The following is an 18,373-nucleotide window of genomic DNA, read 5'->3' as shown; positions in this document are numbered from 1 at the left end:
GGGACCTGGTGGAGTCATATCTTTCCAACTGGGGCTCTGAGGGGTTCGCGGGGTTCTGCCCTCGAGGGTGGTGGGAAGGAGGCAAGGGTTGTGTGTGCCCATCTCTTGGGAACGCACCGTCCTGTCCGTAGGAGTTTGGGGGTCCAGGGCTGTCCACTCAGAGGTAGAGGTGGGGGGCATAATCCTACCCTCCCGGGTTGGGGGTTGGGGTGACAGGGCGCCCTGGCCTTTGGTGTCTGGGGGAAACAGTACTACTCTCTAGAGCAGCAATTTTCAACCGTGAGCAGCAGGACGCACACTGCCGTGCCCTAAGAATTCTTAAAACATGCACTACCTGACTATTCAATAGGGGGCACTGGCCTCTCTTTCAACCACCAACCAACCAAAGACAACAGTCAGCACAAGCATAGCCGCCCGGGATAAATGAATCAGGATTACTCCAATATGTTTTTTGTTTTTTTTGCCAGATGGGCAGAATATATAATATAGTTTTTGTTGTGCCCCAGAATGTTAGTAATGATGTGTGTCCTGAGATGAAAAAGGTTGAAATCGTTGCTCCAGGGAAACACATTGCCATTGGGAGTCAAGGGGGCACCTGGCCTTGCCCTGTAGGGTTGGGGGAGACTCAGTCCTGACCTGGGGAGCTCTGGGTCATTCGTTCATGCATCCATTCGTTCATTCTATAGGTATTTATGGATCACTTACTAAGTGCTAAGCATGCAGGCACCACGGATACCTGCCTTGGTGGAGACCCCAGCCAAGTGGTTTTGGTGGGCACCAATCAAATCATCCCAAATGACTGCAAAATTGGTCATTTAAAGACGTGTATGGTGCTTTCTCTCCAGATAGGAGCTGGTCACATCTCCGCGCCTTTGTAAAATCCATTCTCTGGCCTCCTCACAATCCCAAATTCGCTCAGTCTTCTCGAAAGACATCCCAGGAGAAGCCCACGCACGTCGGGGCAGGGCTCTGGGGCGGCTCGGAATTGTTTAGGTGCTGGGACCCCGGAGCCAGCGGAGGAGACTAGGAACGCGGAGGAGGGGTTGGATTCTGGGCCTCCATCCCGAGCAAGGAGCCCTGGCGGCGGGCAGTGGGCGGGGCAGTGGGGGAAGGAGCCGGGCTGCGGCGGAGCCTTTGCACGCTACCCAGAGGCCTCCTGGAGCCCCGCCTCCGGCCTGGCAACCAGCGTGTGGCTGCATTTCTGGGCGGGGCTACGGCAGGCGGGGCTTTGAGTGGAAAGACCCTTTTGACGGTGGTTGTGACCCCTGTTATAGGTGGTTTCGTCGAGGCAGGGGCGGGCCTTCAGGCAGACTCGCCTTCTGGTTGGCTACGGCGGGGCTGGGCGGGACTTTGGGGAGAAAGGGCGTGGCCGTCCCGCCGCGGGGTGGGCAGTGGGCGGTGCTTAGGCTTGGAGGGCAAAGGTCCGGTGTCGCGGTTTCGCTGGCGACCGTCTTTTGGTTCGGGCCCTCGGTACCGGGCCGGGTGAGGGGTCTGTGGGGCCGAGCGGCGCGATGCGGAGACTGCAGGTGGTGCTGGGCCACCTGAACGGCCGGCCCGACTCGGGCTCGAAGCCTGCGCTGCAGGCCGCGCCGTGCTGGGGCGGCCCTCCGCGCGCGTCGCCCGAGGACGTGGTCGTGGTGCACGGGCGGCGCACGGCCATCGGCCGAGGGGGCCGCGGCGGCTTCAAGGTGAGGCCCTGGTTCCGGGCGCGGGTGTGAGATGGCGGCGAGGGGCGAACCGGGTCCGGCTCCTCCGCTCGGGACCCCTCGGCGCCGGAGGTGGCTCCGCGCCCCCGCGGGGACAGCTCTGCCTCCCCGGGGTGGGAAAGGGGGGCGGGTAGCGCAGGCCACGGGGTCACCGCGGCCACGCTTCCCGCTGCAGGACACCACCCCCGACGAGCTCCTCTCGGCCGTCTTGACCGCGGTTCTCCAGGACGTCAAGCTGAGCCCGACCCAACTGGGAGACATCTGCGTGGGTGAGCTCGCTACGCAGGCCCTGGGCTCGGCGCTCTTCGCCCCCCCTCCGGGCCGAAGCCCTCCAGCACTTCACCACCCCCAGGCACGGGCGGTGTTTTCCCGGACAGTTTGTCTTTTTAGGACGGGACTCCGCCCCGCCTCCAGGCACTTGCTTCGCCCTCCAAGCACATTTCTGCGCATTAAGTGGTAGGAAGCAGGGCTGTCAAGTGACAGACATTCCAACGCCAAGACACTGGGCACCGGGGTTTGAGGACATCTTAGGAAACAGAAAACTATAGGGTTCTTACTCACCCCGACATCCAGTCTCTGCTACAACAGAATGGAGGGAGCGCCCCAAACAGTCTAGTCCAGTTCCTAGCTTACAAATGGAGAAACTGAGGCCTGGGGATTTGCAGCAGAGCTTGGGATCTGAATCCAGAGCTGCCTGATCTTTGGTCAGCCCTTCCCCCCGCCCCCCCCCCCCCCTCTTCTAGCTTCAAAACATAACATCATGTGGCAAGAGCCTTATTAAATACTGCGGGTGCGGAAATCACCGCGCCACCTACGGAGTGAGAGCGGGATTGGCAGAGGACACCTGGGGAGGTGTGCGTTTTCAGAACCCCGTCTCCCTAAGTGACAGAACCAGTTCGTTAGACACCAAGCTTTGCATTGCCTTCTTTGCTTTCCATGACACCTTTAAAGGCAGGCAACCTGCCCACTGTGTGCCGATTTGGGAAGGTGGGGTGCACGGGGCGAGGGAGCTTGGGACCCTCAGGGACTGTGTCTAGTGTATGACCAGGAAGAGCTGCTATAGAGCTTGCTCCCCCAGCTCCGCACCTTGAAATTTCAGAGCCTCCAGGGAGCCTGCTCAGGGCTTGTGTTTCTGAAGAAAGATCTGGAATGTTCCCTCTCTGGTATTCACACGTGTACCTTAGTGCCCCAAACACCACCGGGCACTGAGGAAAGGTTTGTTGTCCACAGGAAATGTGCTGCAGCCGGGGGCCGGGGCAGTCATGGCCCGAATCGCCCAGTTTCTGAGGTAAACGTCCACTTCTAGCGCTGGGGTGGCCAGGTTGACTCTCAGTGGGCTCAGGCTTCGGGGAACTCAGCTTGTGGATGGGAGAGGATCAGGTTGGACACCAGACCTGGAGGCAGCCAGGGTTCCTGAGAACCCTACCTTTCCTCTACTTGGAAGGGAGAGGTGTTACCTGCCACGGGGCCGAGACAAACAGGGCCTTTGGGACTGTAGCAAACGATCTTTGTGACCTGAATTTTAGCCAAAGTCAGTTTAGCCCAAGTCAACTTTTGTAAGTCCTGTTTGGACTCTGCCTCTTTGGCCAGGTCAGTAACCAGGCAGGCACACTGAAGAGGGACGCTCAGCTTTTTTGCCAGTTGAGCAGGTGAGGACCTTCAGGCATTTCCCATCGGTAGAGACTCGGGGACAAGGCAGAGCCCTAGGCGAGGGGTGGCCAGGAGGGTCCCCGGTAAACTTGCCCGTCGCTTCTTGCTGTCCCAAGACAGAGGAGGAGAGCTTACGTTACTAGTGTTTTCACGTGTAGATTTAAGACCCACTTAGCTATGTACGCCCAACTGCTTAGAGAAGAAATAAGGGGAACATTGGCCGGTGAAGGAACAGGACAACTGACAGAACCTCTAGGGATTAGAAGAGGTTCCGGCTGCTTAGCCTGGAGTTCAAGGACTCCCAGGATCTGGCTCCAGACTTACCTTCCAGCCTTATGTCCCAGCTGCTGACTGGCCTTGACGCTTCCCCTCTCAGCCAGCCTGTCTGCCTACTGTTCCCTATGCTGGTCATTCTTTCCCCTTGCAGTGCTGTCCCTACCTCCTCTCTGCCCTAGCTAAACTCTGTCCAGTTTCACCATTTGGCACGACTTCCCTGAGCTCCCAGGCTCAAAATGAGGACCTCTCCAGTAGCTAGCCCTGTGCTTCCTTGTGATGTTCTTTCCCATCTCACTCTGTTGTTTCTGCCTCTGCTAGTTGATTCCTCTTCTGTGTTGGTGAGGCATCTTCTAGGGCACTCTGATAAGCATGTCAGCATCCCTCAGGTGGCATCTTGTACTGAGGAGATGTTCAGTGTACACTTGGGTTGGGTGAAGGGATGGTAACTAGAGAGCGAGGGGACCTAGGAGACTATCTGCACCCCAGAATCACCAGAGTGCTTCGACACCCCTACAGTTTAGTCCATGGATCTGGGGAGGGTCTGGTGATTTCCCCAGGGCAGGTTGCATGAGGAGGGGCAGCCCACCAGCTTCCAGGTCAGGGACCAGGGTGGGAGTCTGGAGGAACCCACCAGAACAAGAAATGTTAGAACATCTGGTACCCATCAGGATCTCTCACCAGCGGGAAGCAGGCTTTGCAGAGGGAAGGGGAACAGAAAGGGTTAGCCACGTGGTTGCTCCTAAGGCTGAGTAGAGATGGTTTCTGGCTTCATACTTCCTTTTGCTCTGTCTGTTCTTTGGGAGAAGAAGATACAGTTTTCATTCTTTTAATCTTCAAAGGGAAAGAAGGATCCCTGTGGCCTAGCTAGCCTTCCCTTGCCTTTGGCTCTGCTTGGCCTTGATGGAAGAGAATCACAGGATGGGGAGGGGTCAGGGGGTGGGGGGGCGGGGAGCATGTGCTTGTACGGCCCTGGGAACAAGTGCCTGTAGAGATGGGGTCTGCCCAGTCGGGATCTGGCCTAGAGAGGGGAAAGGCTGACGGTGGCCTCACCTTCTGTTTCAGTGACATCCCAGAGACTGTGCCTTTGTCCGCTGTCAATAGACAGTGTTCTTCCGGGCTCCAGGCAGTGGCCAACATCGCTGGTAAGTTGTGACTGACTGGGTGGGTGCCCATTGCCACAGCCTGGCCTGGGGCCTGGCTCTGTGAATTTGGGTCAGGAGTCACTATCTACTGGGCAAGAAGTGAGGATGCCTGAGAGGACTCATCCCAGAAAGAGGAGGAGCACCCTGCACTACCCCCAGGCTTTTCTGGACACTCCTGGGCCTTCCCAGTCTGAGGCTGGGGCCCACCTAGAGACCAGGTGGGGAGAGGCCCCTGCTCCCAGAGCAGAACGACTCCGCGGATGTTTATGAAATGCTTTTGTTGCAGGTGGCATCAGAAATGGGTCTTATGACATTGGCATGGCTTGTGGGTAAGAATTCCTTTCTGCCAGAGCTTCTTAACCAGCTTGTAACAATAAACTAATATTCGTCTCCTGAGGTCAGAGAGGCCGGTGATTTCAGGATGTTCCCCCTTAGGCAGCTGCCTTGGGAGAGGGTTCCTGCAGATTCGGCTTAGTAGCCCTCATCTCTGGCTGCTCAGGAATTGTTCGCACCTCTCACTAATGGGGAAAGGAAGTGGGCTTTTCAAAGCTTGCTTTCTTGGAACCTGGCGGGCTGGAAACTGGGCAAGTATGAGAAGGTGGAGCTGTTGGGTTTCCTCCCATGGCCCTTGTTCAGTCGCGGTGCTGCTGAGGGAGAAGTTGCAGTTTTGGTTCCGCAAAGCCAGGGACAGCTGCTACTCTAACTGGTTTATTCCCTTTCCGAGGCTGCCTCCTTGTCCACCACCCGGGAACCAAGGGGCACGGTCAGATCTGTGGTGGTTTGGTCACTGTCCGCTGTGGCTGCAGCTTATGGGGCTGCAGAAGTTGGACTGGGCAGTGTCTCCCGGGAGGGACAGGGTGTGGGGCCCAGGCGTGGTGGGCATCTGGTGCTGGGAGGGCAGGCCAAGCAAGGGCTTTGGCAGGCCCGGTGGGGAGGGGGTGGCGAGTGGCCCCTTTCAGGCCCCCTGGATAGCGTTTCTTCACTGGAGCATTGCTGGGCCGTTTCAGGGCTGTGCCCACTGGCGCTGGGTTCTATTGCCCTGTGTCTGCAACTGTAAATAAAACCAAAGGCCGCACTACAGGGACTTTGGACAGGAAAGGGCCACTGCCCAGTCTGCCCTCTGATCAGTCTCATGTCCCTCTATCTTACTGCGGGAGGGAGGAGTGGGGGTAACTGGGGAGAAGGCTGGAGCCTTCGTGAGTTTCTTAGACGCGTCTGAGGCCCCCAAGCAGGTTAAAGACCTTGTTACTAGGATATTAAGGTCTGAGCCAGGACTGTCCCCCACGTCACAGGCTGACTATCCCTTCTTCGATCATGAAGAATATCCCAGAACATCCTAATTAGGAGTGGGCTCTGAGGCCAGAGTACCTGCCGGGGTCCAACCCCAGCGGGTCCAGGGGTCCCCAAAGGTGTGGACGGAGTCGGCAAAGAAGGAAGGACACAGAGACAGCGTTCAGTTGATCAGCAGTCTAGCCAGGATCTCTAGCCAGGATCTCCAGCCAAGTTCTGGTCTGGATCTCCAGCGAAGTTCTGCTTCAGATCTCCAGCCAGGTTCTGTGCCCATGTTCTCTTGCTAGGTTCTCCAGGTTCTCCAGCCAGGTTCTGTAGGCAGTGGTTCTCAACATGTGGGTCGCGACCCCTTTGGTGGTTGAACAACCCTTTCACAGGGGTTGCCTAAGACCATCCTGCATATCAGATAATTACATGACGATTCATAACAGTAGCAACATTCCAGTTATGAAGTAGCCACGAAAATCATTTTATGGTTGGGTCACAACATGAGGAGCTGTATTTAAAGGGCCAGAAGGTTGAGAACCACTGCTTAAGGCATCTATGTGAATGAGTCTGTTCTGAGTACTTAAGACCTGGAAAGACTTTAAAATAGTGCTGGGCACAGAGAAGCATTCGGTCAGGGTTGTGTTATCAACCCTTGAGGCCTTGTGTTCCCTCAAAGCCCTTTTCACCACAATAAACCGATCTCACTTCCTCTCGCTCCTAGCACTCCCTTATCCATGCAGGTCACATCACTCTTTGACCTGCATCTTGTAAAATCTTGTCTCTTCTCTCCTCTAAATCTGATCCTTGAGGACAGAGTCCTGGGCTTGTTGGATGCTTTCCCCTCTGTGGCGGGCACTAGCCCAAGCCAGGGGAGCAGCTAAGTTAGGGAAGCATAATCCTGCCGCGAGGGTGGACCATGCAGTGCTCTGTCCCCCGCCCCAGCTCTGGCTCGTTGGCCGTGTCCTGGGGCTCCCTACTTGCCAGCATTGTCAGGTGCACCGGGATCCTTGGCTGAGTCCTAATGATCACCTCTTCCTCCTCAGAGTGGAGTCTATGTCGCTGGCTGACAGAGGGAACCCTGGAAATATTACTTCACGTTTGGTGGAGAAGGAGAAGGCCAAGGATTGCCTGATCCCCATGGGGTGAGTGTGCACCTGTTGCGGTTGCCGTGTCCCTCAGCTCCCCACCTGGCCTGGAGCAGGGGCTCGGGAACTTGGATCATCTTGCAGCAGGTGCTGCCAACCCTGGCCTGCTTCAGGCCTGGTCTGCTCTGCAGGGACTCGGGACAGGACTCGATGCTGCCCTTTCTTGCACCCCTAGGCCCTCTCTGTGCCTCTGGGTTTCCAAACATGGCCTAGCCTGTTCCTCCCTCCCTGGGGGTTCAGTCACGAGGGATGATGCAGCTGCACCCAACGCCTTGGAAAATTAGAAAGATGAGGAACTAGAAAGCTTTGGTTACTGGACACGCTGGTGAGGGAACCTGGGCCCAGCAGATGCAACATGGGAAGCGTGTTGTCTGCCCAGCATGTTGTTAGCTCTGCTGCCAGAGCTTCTGGGCCACTCAGAGTCTGTGGGCAGGGAATCCTGGCTCCACTTGAAGCTCAGAGAGGGCAGTGCTCGGGCTGCCTCCACACCCAGGGACCCTGTCTCCAAGAGAAGCCCCTCAAGCCAGAAGCCCTGGCCAGAAGGCCTCCCTGTGGCTCTGGGTTCCTTTGGGTTCCCAGGATGAAGGTGGGCTCCCCCTACAGTAAGCAGGAGGCTTGGGTGTGGTCTTTCCAGAGGGGACGTGGGAGTCCTCATCTCCCACATTAAAGCCATCTTCCTGAGGCGCAGGAGGAGCTGGCCAAGAGCCCCCAGTAGTGCCCCTCCCAGGCCCTCATCTGCCCCTTTTCTCTTCTGGTCTCTGGTGTTGAGCTTCTTAGGACCTGAGTGGCTCCCTGTCTGTGCCCCTGCACTCCCTGCATCATCAGTACTGTCTCTGTGGCACGGACTGGCCTTCCTGTCCTCCGGTGCTGGGTTCCTCCGCCAGGCCAGTCCCAGCGGCCAGACTCACCCACCCTGCTGCTGCTTGTCTCCTAGGATAACCTCGGAGAACGTAGCCGAGCGGTTTGGCATTTCTCGGGAGAAGCAGGATACCTTTGCACTGGCTTCCCAGCAAAAGTGAGTGTTGTGTGGGGTGGAGTGTTTGGCTGACCTGAGTGGTTTCAGGTGAGGCTGTCCGTAGACCGACGACAGGGCAGCAAGTGGTTTCCACGTCTCATGCCTTGCAGGAAGGAGAGGGGGCAAGAGCCAGGGCCAGTGTGCATTCCTAGCACTTCCACATCCTGCTATTGTCTGTTCACCCTGGGCGTCTCCTTCCTACGGGGCCTCAGTTTCCCCATCTGTTCATTTGGGGGGGGGCGGGGGGTATTGAGGGCCAGGACTCTTCTCTAACTGCTGTGCTCTGGTGATTGGGCATGGCAGCCACAGGCTCCTCTGGATAGCCTGTGTGGGGCCAGCATTGCTGGGACCTGGGCATCCCAGCTTCTGGACCTGAGGCAGGGGCTGGGGGTGACATCAGAAGAACCCCAGGACGTGGGGCTCTGGGCAGGGGCAGGCTGAAGCTGGCAAGCCCCACCTGCCCAGGGAGAGGACAGCAAAGGCGGGGAGTCACATCTGGCCAGGCGGGCTTCTCTGAGGCAGTGGTTCTTAGCCACTTGGGGTCAAGTAACCATTTGAGAACTTGGTGAGCGCTATGGATTTCTCCCAGGGGACTGCCCTGGGAACTTGCATTTTGCCTGTGATTGTAAGCATGATCCTAAAATAGGGGACAGATGATCAAACAGAAAAGTTGGCAGAATCCAGCACAGATTCCCTGGGGCTCCATCCTCACTTTGGCATAGAGAGCCGAGCAGGCTCAGTCCTTTGTGGCTGTCACCTAAACGGAGAGCCCCCGCCCCATACTTTCTTCCCTTCGAGGTTGGGATTGGCCAGGATCTGAAGATCTGAGGTCAGTGGTGAAGAAGGGCCCATAAGGCCTTAGGCCTCCCAGCCCCAGGTTGGGGTAGTGGGGAACCCACACCAGTCCCCCAGAACTCCCCAAGGCGGGGGTGTCCCAGCATCTAGCATTCTCAGCTGCGTGTCGGCCCCAGTGGGGAGGAAGTGGAGCCGGCAGAGGGACCCTAGGAAGGAAGGGAGCCTCACCGTTCATGGTGCTCCTCACGCAGGGCAGCCAGAGCCCAGAGCAAGGGCTGTTTCCAAGCTGAGATTGTGCCTGTGACCACCACGGTCCATGATAACAAGGGCACCGAGAGGAGGGTCACCGTGGCCCAGGATGAGGGCATCCGCCCCAACACCACCATGGAGGGCCTGGCCAAACTGAAGCCTGCCTTCAAGGAGGGCGGCTCCACCACTGCTGGTGAGACTGGGCTGGGCACGTCCATGCTGCATGTACTCTGGGAGCCTGAACCACCCGATAGGGTGGGCGTGGGGGCCGGGCCTCCTTACCCCTGTGGTTTGCTTCTAGGAAACTCTAGCCAAGTGAGCGATGGGGCAGCTGCCATCCTGCTGGCCCGGAGGTCCAAGGCAGAAGAGTTGGGCCTTCCCATCCTTGGGATCCTGAGGTCCTATGCAGTGGTTGGGGTCCCGCCTGACATCATGGGCATTGGACCTGCCTATGCCATCCCTGTAGCTTTGAAAAAAGCAGGTAGGCGGCTCCCTCGTGCCCTCGGTCTGGATCCCACTTCTGCGCCTCATGCTGATGCCAGAGGGCGGTGGTCCTGTGGGTACTGCAGAGTGAAGGTGGGACAGACTAGCACCCCTGCCAGAGCCCTTCCTGACCACACAGCTGGGACCCCCTCCTTCATCTGGAACAGAGACAGACACACCAGGCAACCTAAGGCCAGGGATGGGGTTGGACCTCACGAGACTGAGAGTCCGGTAAGGGTCAGGGGCCACTGGGTCAGCTCAGGCCTTTCCCCTTTGCCTGCAGGGCTGACGGTGCATGACGTGGACATCTTTGAGATCAATGAGGCCTTTGCCAGCCAGGTGAGCCTCTGTTTCTCCACATTGCCTGGGCCCTCGGCAGCCCAGTTGGAGCCAGGGGTGCCGGGGACGGGCGGGAGTGATAGCTGATGGTCTGCCTCCTCTCAGGCTGTCTACTGCATGGAGAAGCTAGGACTGCCCCCTGAGAAGGTGAACCCTCTTGGGGGTGCCGTGGCCTTGGGCCACCCACTGGGCTGCACTGGGGCTCGACAAGTCATTACGCTGCTCAACGAGCTGAAGCGCCGTGGGAAGAGGTGAGGCCGACTCTCCGTGGGGGTGTCCTGGGGGATCCCCAAGCTGGGCACCCGAGGGGAGTCGGGGGAAGTATACTTGCACACACTCTGAAATAAGGATGCAGGGCTGTGACCCCGTTTTCCATGAGAGGCCTGTAAAGGGGACCCTGGCCTGCAGCAGACACCTGCCATGTGTGTGCCTAGGTGGGCAGTCGGGGAATTCCATATCCACAGCTTCCATCCTCTGTGCCCGTGAACGCCTTGGTCTGCCCAGCTCTGCCTGGTCTGGAGAGAGCTTGGTGGGGCTTCTGCCCTTTCTGCCCTCACCCAGCCAACACGGTGTTCCTTCCACAGGGCATATGGGGTGGTGTCCATGTGCATTGGGACTGGAATGGGAGCTGCTGCTGTGTTTGAATACCCTGGAAACTGAATGAGGCGCTGCCCACTCCGTTGGAGGCAAGAAAGCAACACTACAGAAGTGACGCCACGTGGGAAATTCGGCGTGGTGGTTGGGCGGCAGTGGGCAAATCGAGGCCCTTCAGCTAATTTGGAAACCATGATCACTGAGGACACAGTACAGGGGTGGGTGAGGTACTGGGTCACCCAGGCCACAAGGCCACCATGTAATTCCTGGGGAAGGGGCTTTTGGATGAGGAGTGCAATAGACATAGTAAATGTATGTCAGCTTCTTAGCATGTTTGTCTGGCCTCGGCTCAGTCTGAGTACTGATTCTTAACCACCACGGTCTGCACAGTGAGGTGGCCTCAGAGGACAGACTTGCAGGACCTGGGCTGAGACCAGCACCCTCCATCCAGGAGCTGCTCAGAGGTCCTCCAGCGTGTGCCCTGCACAGCACACCTGTCCTGAGCTCTGGGCCATGTTTATTTCCAAAGTTGGCTGGGGGCGCGGTGGTTCTGAGGGCGGAGCCTCAGAGCTGGTAGGGTGGCACAAATCTCTCATCGTAAGAGCCGCGGCCCCGGAGCCGCAGGGTGCAGGCCTTCTCGCTGAGCATGCCTTCCACCACCAGCGTGGACTCGTACAGCTCATTGCTCCTGTGGGCCGCAGGGGACTGAGGTGAGGAAGGAGTTCCGGCCTTGGCAGTGCCGGGGGGCTGGGCGGGGCTGTACCTGGCGGTGAAGAGAACCTGCAGGATGATGGAGGTGGGAGGCCCGTTGACAGATCGTGCCTCCAGCAGCCCACTGCTCGGGGAGACCCTGAAGGCCGCAGGCTCCTTGTCCAGCTCCTTCTGGCCTGCACCGCGGGGAAGGGGGCACATATGTGGGCAGGTGGCTACATGCACTGCCCCAGGAAGTCCCCTCCCTGCAGAAAACCCCAGGTGGTGCCAGCCGCCTTCCTGGGGCCCTGGCCCAGCTGCACAGGGGAGCAGGGGGCAGGAAGGACAGCATGGCATACCCATCAGCACAGTCCAGTAGCTCCGGCAGCCACTCAGGTTCATCAGGTAGATCTCCCTGACTCGCTCCTGGTTCACAAAGCAGGTCCCGAAATCCACCCAGCTGGTGGAAAGCTGCAGCTCGGGCACCACCACAGTGGCCCGCAGGGGCACCACCTATGGGGACAGAGCCATTAACTTGATGGGGACCAGGTGACTGCCACTCCCGGTGGGCTCTGAGCCAGCGTCTCGGGGACACACGAGCCCTGCTGACCCCAAGTACTGACACTTTTTTTTTTTTTTTAATATATTTTATTGATTTTTTATGGAGAGGAAGGTAGAGGGATAGAGAGTTAGAAACATCAATGAGACAGAAACATTGATCAGCCGCCTCCTGCACACCTCCCACTGGGGATGTGCCTGCAACCAAGGTACATGCCCTCTACCGGAATCGAACCTGGGACCTTTCAGTCCGCAGGCCAGTGCTCTATCCACTGAGCCAAACCGGTTAGGGCCTTTTTTTTTTTTTAATTAAATCTTTATTGTTCAGATTATTACAGTTGTTCCTCTTTTTCCCTCCCATAGCGCCCCTCCACCCGGTTCCCATCCCACCCTCTGCCCTTACACCGCCCCCGCCCCCCACTGTCCTCATCCATAGGTGTACGATTTTTGTTCAGTCTCTTCCCGCACCCCCCACACCCCTTTCCACCCCAAGAATAGTCAGTCCACTCCCTTTCTATGCCCCTGATTCTATTATATTCACCAGTTTATTCTGTTCATCAGATTATTTATTCACTTGATTTTTAGATTCACTTGTTGATAGATGTGTATTTGTTGTTCATAATTTGTATCTTTACCTTCTTTTTCTTCTTCCTCTTCTTAAAGGATACCTTTCAGCATTTCATATAATACTGGTTTGGTGGTGGTGAACTCCTTTAGCTTTTCCTTATCTGTGAAGCTCTTTATCTGACCTTCAATTCTGAATGATAGCTTTGCTGGATAAAGTAATCTTGGTTGTAGGTTCTTGGTATTCATCACTTTGAATATTTCTTGCCACTTCCTTCTGGCCTGCATAGTTTCTGTTGAGAAATCAGCTGACAGTCGTATGGGTATTCACTTGTAGGTAACTGACTGACTGTTTTTCTCTTGCTGCTTTTAAGATTCTCTCTTTGTCTTTTGCCCTTGGCATTTTAATTAGATGTGTCTTGGTGTGGTCCTCTTTGGATTCCTTTTGTTTGGGGTTCTCTGCGCTTCCTGGACTTGTAAGACTATTTCTTTCACCAGATAGGGGAAGTTTTCTGTCATTATTTCTTCAAATCAGTTTTCAATATCTTGCTCTCTCTTCTTCTGGCACCCCCATAATTCGGATATTGGTGCGCTTGAAGTTGTCCCAGAGGTTCCTTATACTATCTTCATATTTTTGGATTCTTTTTTCTTTTTGTTTTTCCGGTTGGGTGTTTATTTGCTTCTTCGTATTTCAAATCTTTGACTTGATTCTTGCGATCCTCTAGTCTGCTGTTGGGAGTCTGTATAATATTCTTTATTTCAGTCAGTATATGCTTAATTTCTGGTTGGTCCTTTTTCATATCCTCGAGGGTCTCACTAGATTTCTTGAGGGTCTCAATAAATTTATCGGCGGTCTCACTAGACTTATTGAGGGTCTTACTAGATTTATCGGTGGTTTCTAGAAAATTCTTGAAAAACCTTGTAAGTGTGGTTTTGAACTCTATATCCTGTAGTTTGCTTTCCTCCATTTCTGTCATTTGTGACCTGTTTCTTTGTCTCCACATTTTTTATGCTTCCCTGTGTTGATAGAGTGGCTTTCTGTGCTAGGTGTCCTATAGGGCCCAGTGGCTCAGCCTCCCCATTTAGCTGAGGTGGACATTCCTGGTGCACCCCTTTATGGGCTTTGTGCACAGTCTTGTTGTAGTTAAGCCTTGACTGTTGTAGGATCACTGGGAGGAATTGACCTCCAGGCCAATTGGCTGTGAGAATCCGCTGTGTCTACAGTGGGAGAACTTCTATGCTGGAGACACCCTTCTGGGGCAAGACTTGCTTCAGTGGGGCTTTGGTGCTCACTGAGTCTGCCCCCTGAGTGTGTCCCTTATGGATCTGAGGAGTTGTAATCTGATGGTCCCCCTCTGACCACTGGGTACACTGGCTCTTGGATCTCTAAGGAGGTGCTAATTTAGCCTCTGCCTGAGGCTACCCAGCAGGAGCTATGGAGAGATCTACAGATTCCTCTTCTTTGTTTGGGGTTTGGAGGTGCCCAGATGAGGCCCAGCTGTGAAGCAATGCAAGCTGCTGTGGGGCCTTGGGTCTTCTTTTGGAAGTTCTGGGTCTCTCTCCAAGTACTGACACTTCTGAGGAGCACACAGGCAGCACGGGGAGGTGGAAGGGGCCGGTGCTGCCATCTAAAGCCCGAAGCTGCTGGTGGGCTTCTGCACAGTGGGCCACCCTTGCCCTGATCAAACTCTGTGGCTTCTGCTCCTTGGTCCAGTGCTGTCCTGCCTTCCACCCTGCTCCCACGGGGGCTCCAAGACCCAGCCCTGTTTTCCTTGGGCCCTAGGTCATCTCCCCCTTTCCCTTGACATTGGGCCCTGCCTGTGCCGAGTGCCCTAGCTCCTGACAGCCCCTTTGCCACCACTTCACCCCCAGGCACTGCCAACCCACCTCCTTACCTCAGCCTCCCCTGGCCCTGGCTCCAGTGCTCAGATGCTCCTGGCCTCTCTGGAATCCACCTCTCGGGCCGGACCACTCCTTCACGTTCCCAATGGGCTACCACCTGCCTGGGCCGCTCCAGCTCAGCGCCAGACCACAGCCCGTGATCTGTCACAGTTCACAGAACTAGGCCTGTGGTACTCACTCTGGTGCTCAGCCCCACACGAGCCCTAGAATCTGTTCCGCAGGTGCTCACTATTCCCACCCATCAGGCCATTCCCTCGGCCTGACTTTCAGTGTGGTTCCCTTTTCATTAAACAGTAATTAAATGGGAGGCTTCACAGGCCACCTCCTGCAGGAAGCCTTCCCTGATTTTTCACTTTATAGCACCTCACCTGGCTCTGAGCTCCTAAGACAAGCAAGGATCTCTCCCTGCAGGGCCTCTTCCAAGACAGACTGGGCCCTCAGTAAGGACTTGGGCGCCTCTCATTTCTGAGGGCCCTGCCAGGGTTTGTCTTCCTCTGACCCCACCAGAACAGCGTGGGGCAGGCCTGGGACCCACCTGAGTGGTCTGGTTGGCGTACTCCAGGAGCAGATCCTGGGTAAACACCATCTCTTTCTCTCCACTCCCGCTCTGCCGAATGTCCACTCCGGGCAGCATCTGGTCAGCCGGGAGCTTCTGATAGGAGAGCAGCTCCAGGGAGAGCGAGAAGGACACGTCCACCTGACAGACAAGGTCCAGCTGTCACCTGAGGCTGCTGAAGGCAGGCGGCCGCTCCTGTCCTGCCCTCCCTCGCACGGCCCCTGCAGGCCCCACCAGGCCCCCGCTCAGTCACGACGCAGCGCAGCCTGCAGGGCTCTGGCTGACCCGGCCCTGCCTGCCCAGCAAAGAGCCCAGGCATGCGCCCCCCCCCCCCCCCCCAGAGCCCAGTCAGACGATGCATCCCACAGACACGACCTGCCCTGCTCTGCCCAGCGCCCGTCACTACCCGGGTGAGGCTGTGCCTGCCCCTAGGAGCGGAGGGGCCAGAGGGGAGACTGGCAAACCGTCCTTGACGCCTGAGCCTGAGCCTAGGCAAGGCCCGTGTCTTTCTCCCGAGGACAGGGAGGAGCCTCTGATGGCTTTTAAGCAGGGGACGTCCCGTTCAGCGTTGCCTTCCTCAGAGGCCACTGGCTGCTGCGGGAAGGTGGGCTGGGGGAGCTCGAGTGGGTGAGAGGCCTTGAGGAGGCCAAGGTGCAACTTGGGCCCAGTCATCAGAATGAACGGAGGCACTTGTTAAAAGTACAGGTTCTCTCTCATCTTAGGCCGGGCCTGGGGTCTGTTGCTACAAGCTCTCTAAAGTCCCCTGGTGTGTCTCCCGGCTTGGAAACCACTGTCCTAGACCAAGACATGGGTGTGGGGGGAAGGGAAGGGCGATGTGCTGAGAGGCTGAGGAGAGGGCAGCAGCAGGGCTGGATGGCTGCTCGCAGCTGGCTAGGGTTGGTGACACTTGCCGAGATAAAACGCCACCGCTGAGAGGAGGCGCGCTGTGGGCAGGGCTGGGTGCAGGGAGGCAGGGAGGGCTGTGTGGGAGGGAATTCTGGGCAGGAGTCAGGCGGGGCACTGCAGCACGGGGCCGACTCTCCTTACACCCACACTGAAGGACACGTTTTGAAAGAAGCTCTGGATGTGGTTGAGGTGACCCAGGAGAGGGTAGAGGGAGGCGGGCGAGGGCCCAAGCCCCTCAGAGGACAGGAGGAAGGAGCCTGTGCAGCAGGAGGGGGCTGGGAGAGAGGGCGGGGCGCCCAGCCTGGCTGGCTGGCTGGCCTTGCCTCGCTGCACACACTGGGGAGCCCACAGTGAAGATGGGGTGCACTCAGGTGGCCTGTGACCTGTCCTCGTTCCACGTGCCTCAGAAACCGGAGGAGGCAGCCGTTCGTGGTTCCCACCGCCTGGCACTCCCAGGACCACCCCGCCTCCCAACTCTGCAAATCCAGGGCTCTGTTGTCACAGAAGAGGGAAGGTCACCTTGGGCCTGGGCAGATGGCAGTCAAACTGAGCTCACCTGAGTGAGGGCACGTGGGAAGGGAGAGGCTGTGTGCAAAGTGGTGCTGGTGGGAATGCTCGGCCTTGACCGGGGTGCTGGCAGGGGGACTGGGAGGGGTCTGCTTGCCTGGGACTTGCGTTGTGTTCACACTGGTACGTCTGGTCCTACCTGCATGTGTGAGCACCTGTGCAGAGGGCCCGTGTTTGCTGGAAGTGGTGTGTCTAGTGGGAGTGCACTCCTGAGTGCCCAGGGCATGGGCTGAAGGGTCAAGCGTGTGGTTTGGACACAAGTGTGTGTGTGTGTGTACAAACATGTGAGGTGTGTTGTCTGCACACACGTGTGCATGTATGAGAGAGGAAGGTGACTGCCCAGGGGAGTGTGCCCATCGAGGCTGAGGACCCCAGGACCCTACACTGACCAGCATGTTCTCCTGCGGGTGGAGCACCAGCTGCCTGCCGTCTGCGGCCGACCCCTCCTCACCCTCCTGCTCCCGGCCAGCGCCAGGAGCTCTGTGGCCGTGGCTAGCTCCATCTCCATTTGGAGAAACGGAGAAGGGCCTGGAGACCAGGAGCCGGAAGTAGTGCGGGATGTCCGTGGTGTTGGTCAGCTTCAGGTGGTGGGTGGTCACCAGCTCACTCAGCACCTGGGTGGGCACAGAGGGGGCCTGGGCTGCATCTCCCCGCGCCTCAGGCCCATGGCTCTGGGGTGGGGGTGCTGGGCCTCAGAAGGGCCTGCAGGGACATGGGAGGTCTAGGTAAACGGGCAGGGCCGAGGGGGCAGCACACTCACCCCAGCACAGGGCTGCTCGGGGATGAGGTCACTGGCCTGGAGCCAGAATTGCGTGCCACCGCCGTAGTCCAGCTCCACGCTTAGCCTGCGGCAACAGGCATGGCGGGCCGCGCTGGGCCTCTGGGGCCTCTTGGCAGCCCCCCTCTGCTTGGCCAGCCTTTACCTGGGCTCACCTGCTGGCTGCTCCTCTCCCCCCCGCCCCGCCCCCCACTTCCATGGTCTTGCTGTCTGGTCCCCACCGGTGCCGGGTAAGGGAGCTCCCCATGGGGAAGGGAGGGAGGCCGGGCAGCCCAGTGGACTCACTGTGCGGGCCTCACGAAGCCCTGCAGGTCCAGCCTCAGGGGTCCCACGGCAAAGTCCTGCAGGCGCCGCCGCCTCCCCGGAAGCTCCCTTTCCACCTACCGAGCCCAGGCCTGATCACTGGCGGTCGCTGGGCTGAGCAGGCAGTGGCTGTGGCCCCACCCCAGGCCCGGAGGGCTCACCTTGCTGTCCAAGCTCATGAAGCCCAGGGCGTAGCCAACACACTCCACCTTGTGCAGCACGTGGGGGCCGAGGACCATGGGCGTGAAGGAGATGGAGATGGCGCTGCTGCCCCCGGCAGGGACCACCTGGCACGGGCACCCAGGCTCAGTGCTGCTTGGTGCCACTGTCTGGCCAGCGGGCACTTTTCAAGGCAGCTCCTAGCTCAGCCCCAGCTCACCATCTGCTTGGGGCTGATGCGGTACAGGTGGTCCGAGGGCACCCCCTCGTGCTCCTGCAGGATGACCGAGATGAAGTGCTTGGCCCTGTCGCTGTCGCTGGTGCTGCTCTCGGCCTGTCGTCAAGATGTTGCTGAGGCTCACACAGGCTCCAGGCCTGTTGGCACCGCTCCCCCCGCCTCTGCCCCACCCAACTGTGCTCACAGAATGGGCCACTTCTGGGCTGGAGGACGACTCCTTAGAGACACTTGGGGACTGGGAGGAGCTGCTGCTCTCCTGGGTCTCGGGGCACAGGACCTCGTTTCCGTCTTGGTCCCGCAGCGGGAAAGGGGGCCCGTAAAACACCAGCAGCTCCAGCAGCTGGTCCTCCCTCTCCTCCAGCGTGTAGGTCTCCCAGTCCAGGCGGATGTCTGGGGCAGGTGTGGGGAGGGGTGAGGAGGAGGGACAGGCAGTTGCGTCTTCCCACGCCCCGTCTCCCTGCAGCCCCTCCAAGGGGGCCT

The 18,373-nt window shown here is 57.9% G+C and overlaps 2 protein-coding genes across 3 annotated transcripts in view; one reads left to right on the top strand and one right to left on the bottom strand.

Moving 5' to 3' along the window:
- The first annotated feature begins 1,396 nt into the window (after positions 1–1,396).
- ACAA1 (acetyl-CoA acyltransferase 1) lies at positions 1,397–10,987 on the top strand. Its single transcript, XM_036333169.1, has 12 exons — positions 1,397–1,688; positions 1,882–1,975; positions 2,937–2,994; positions 4,695–4,774; positions 5,061–5,103; positions 7,096–7,194; positions 8,132–8,212; positions 9,259–9,449; positions 9,558–9,737; positions 10,023–10,078; positions 10,184–10,329; positions 10,663–10,987. Exons 1-12 carry the CDS (start codon positions 1,512–1,514, stop codon positions 10,736–10,738), a joined length of 1,281 nt encoding a protein of 426 aa, XP_036189062.1. The 5' UTR covers positions 1,397–1,511; the 3' UTR covers positions 10,739–10,987.
- Positions 10,988–11,142: 155 nt separating this feature from the next.
- DLEC1 (DLEC1 cilia and flagella associated protein) overlaps positions 11,143–18,373 on the bottom strand; it is a 44,980-nt gene continuing 37,749 nt past the window's right edge. Inside the window, exons 28-37 of one of the 2 annotated variants that reach the window (XM_036333167.1) lie at positions 18,078–18,283; positions 17,876–17,989; positions 17,658–17,783; positions 17,479–17,573; positions 17,176–17,260; positions 16,805–17,029; positions 14,922–15,083; positions 11,722–11,875; positions 11,436–11,559; positions 11,143–11,360 (exon numbers count right to left, since the gene is read on the bottom strand). In XM_036333167.1, coding sequence (XP_036189060.1) covers positions 11,237–11,360; positions 11,436–11,559; positions 11,722–11,875; positions 14,922–15,083; positions 16,805–17,029; positions 17,176–17,260; positions 17,479–17,573; positions 17,658–17,783; positions 17,876–17,989; positions 18,078–18,283 — 1,415 coding nt within the window. In that variant the 3' untranslated portion in view covers positions 11,143–11,236. Of the gene's footprint in view, positions 11,361–11,435; positions 11,560–11,721; positions 11,876–13,942; positions 14,528–14,921; positions 15,084–16,804; positions 17,030–17,175; positions 17,261–17,478; positions 17,574–17,657; positions 17,784–17,875; positions 17,990–18,077; positions 18,284–18,373 lie in introns of those variants that run through there. The other variant, XM_036333168.1, reaches the window with a different exon arrangement.

Source organism: Myotis myotis, unplaced genomic scaffold, assembly GCF_014108235.1.
Source record: "Myotis myotis isolate mMyoMyo1 unplaced genomic scaffold, mMyoMyo1.p scaffold_m19_p_13, whole genome shotgun sequence".
Classification (NCBI taxonomy): domain Eukaryota; kingdom Metazoa; phylum Chordata; class Mammalia; order Chiroptera; family Vespertilionidae; genus Myotis; species Myotis myotis.
This window is presented reverse-complemented; position numbering and strand designations above follow the sequence as displayed.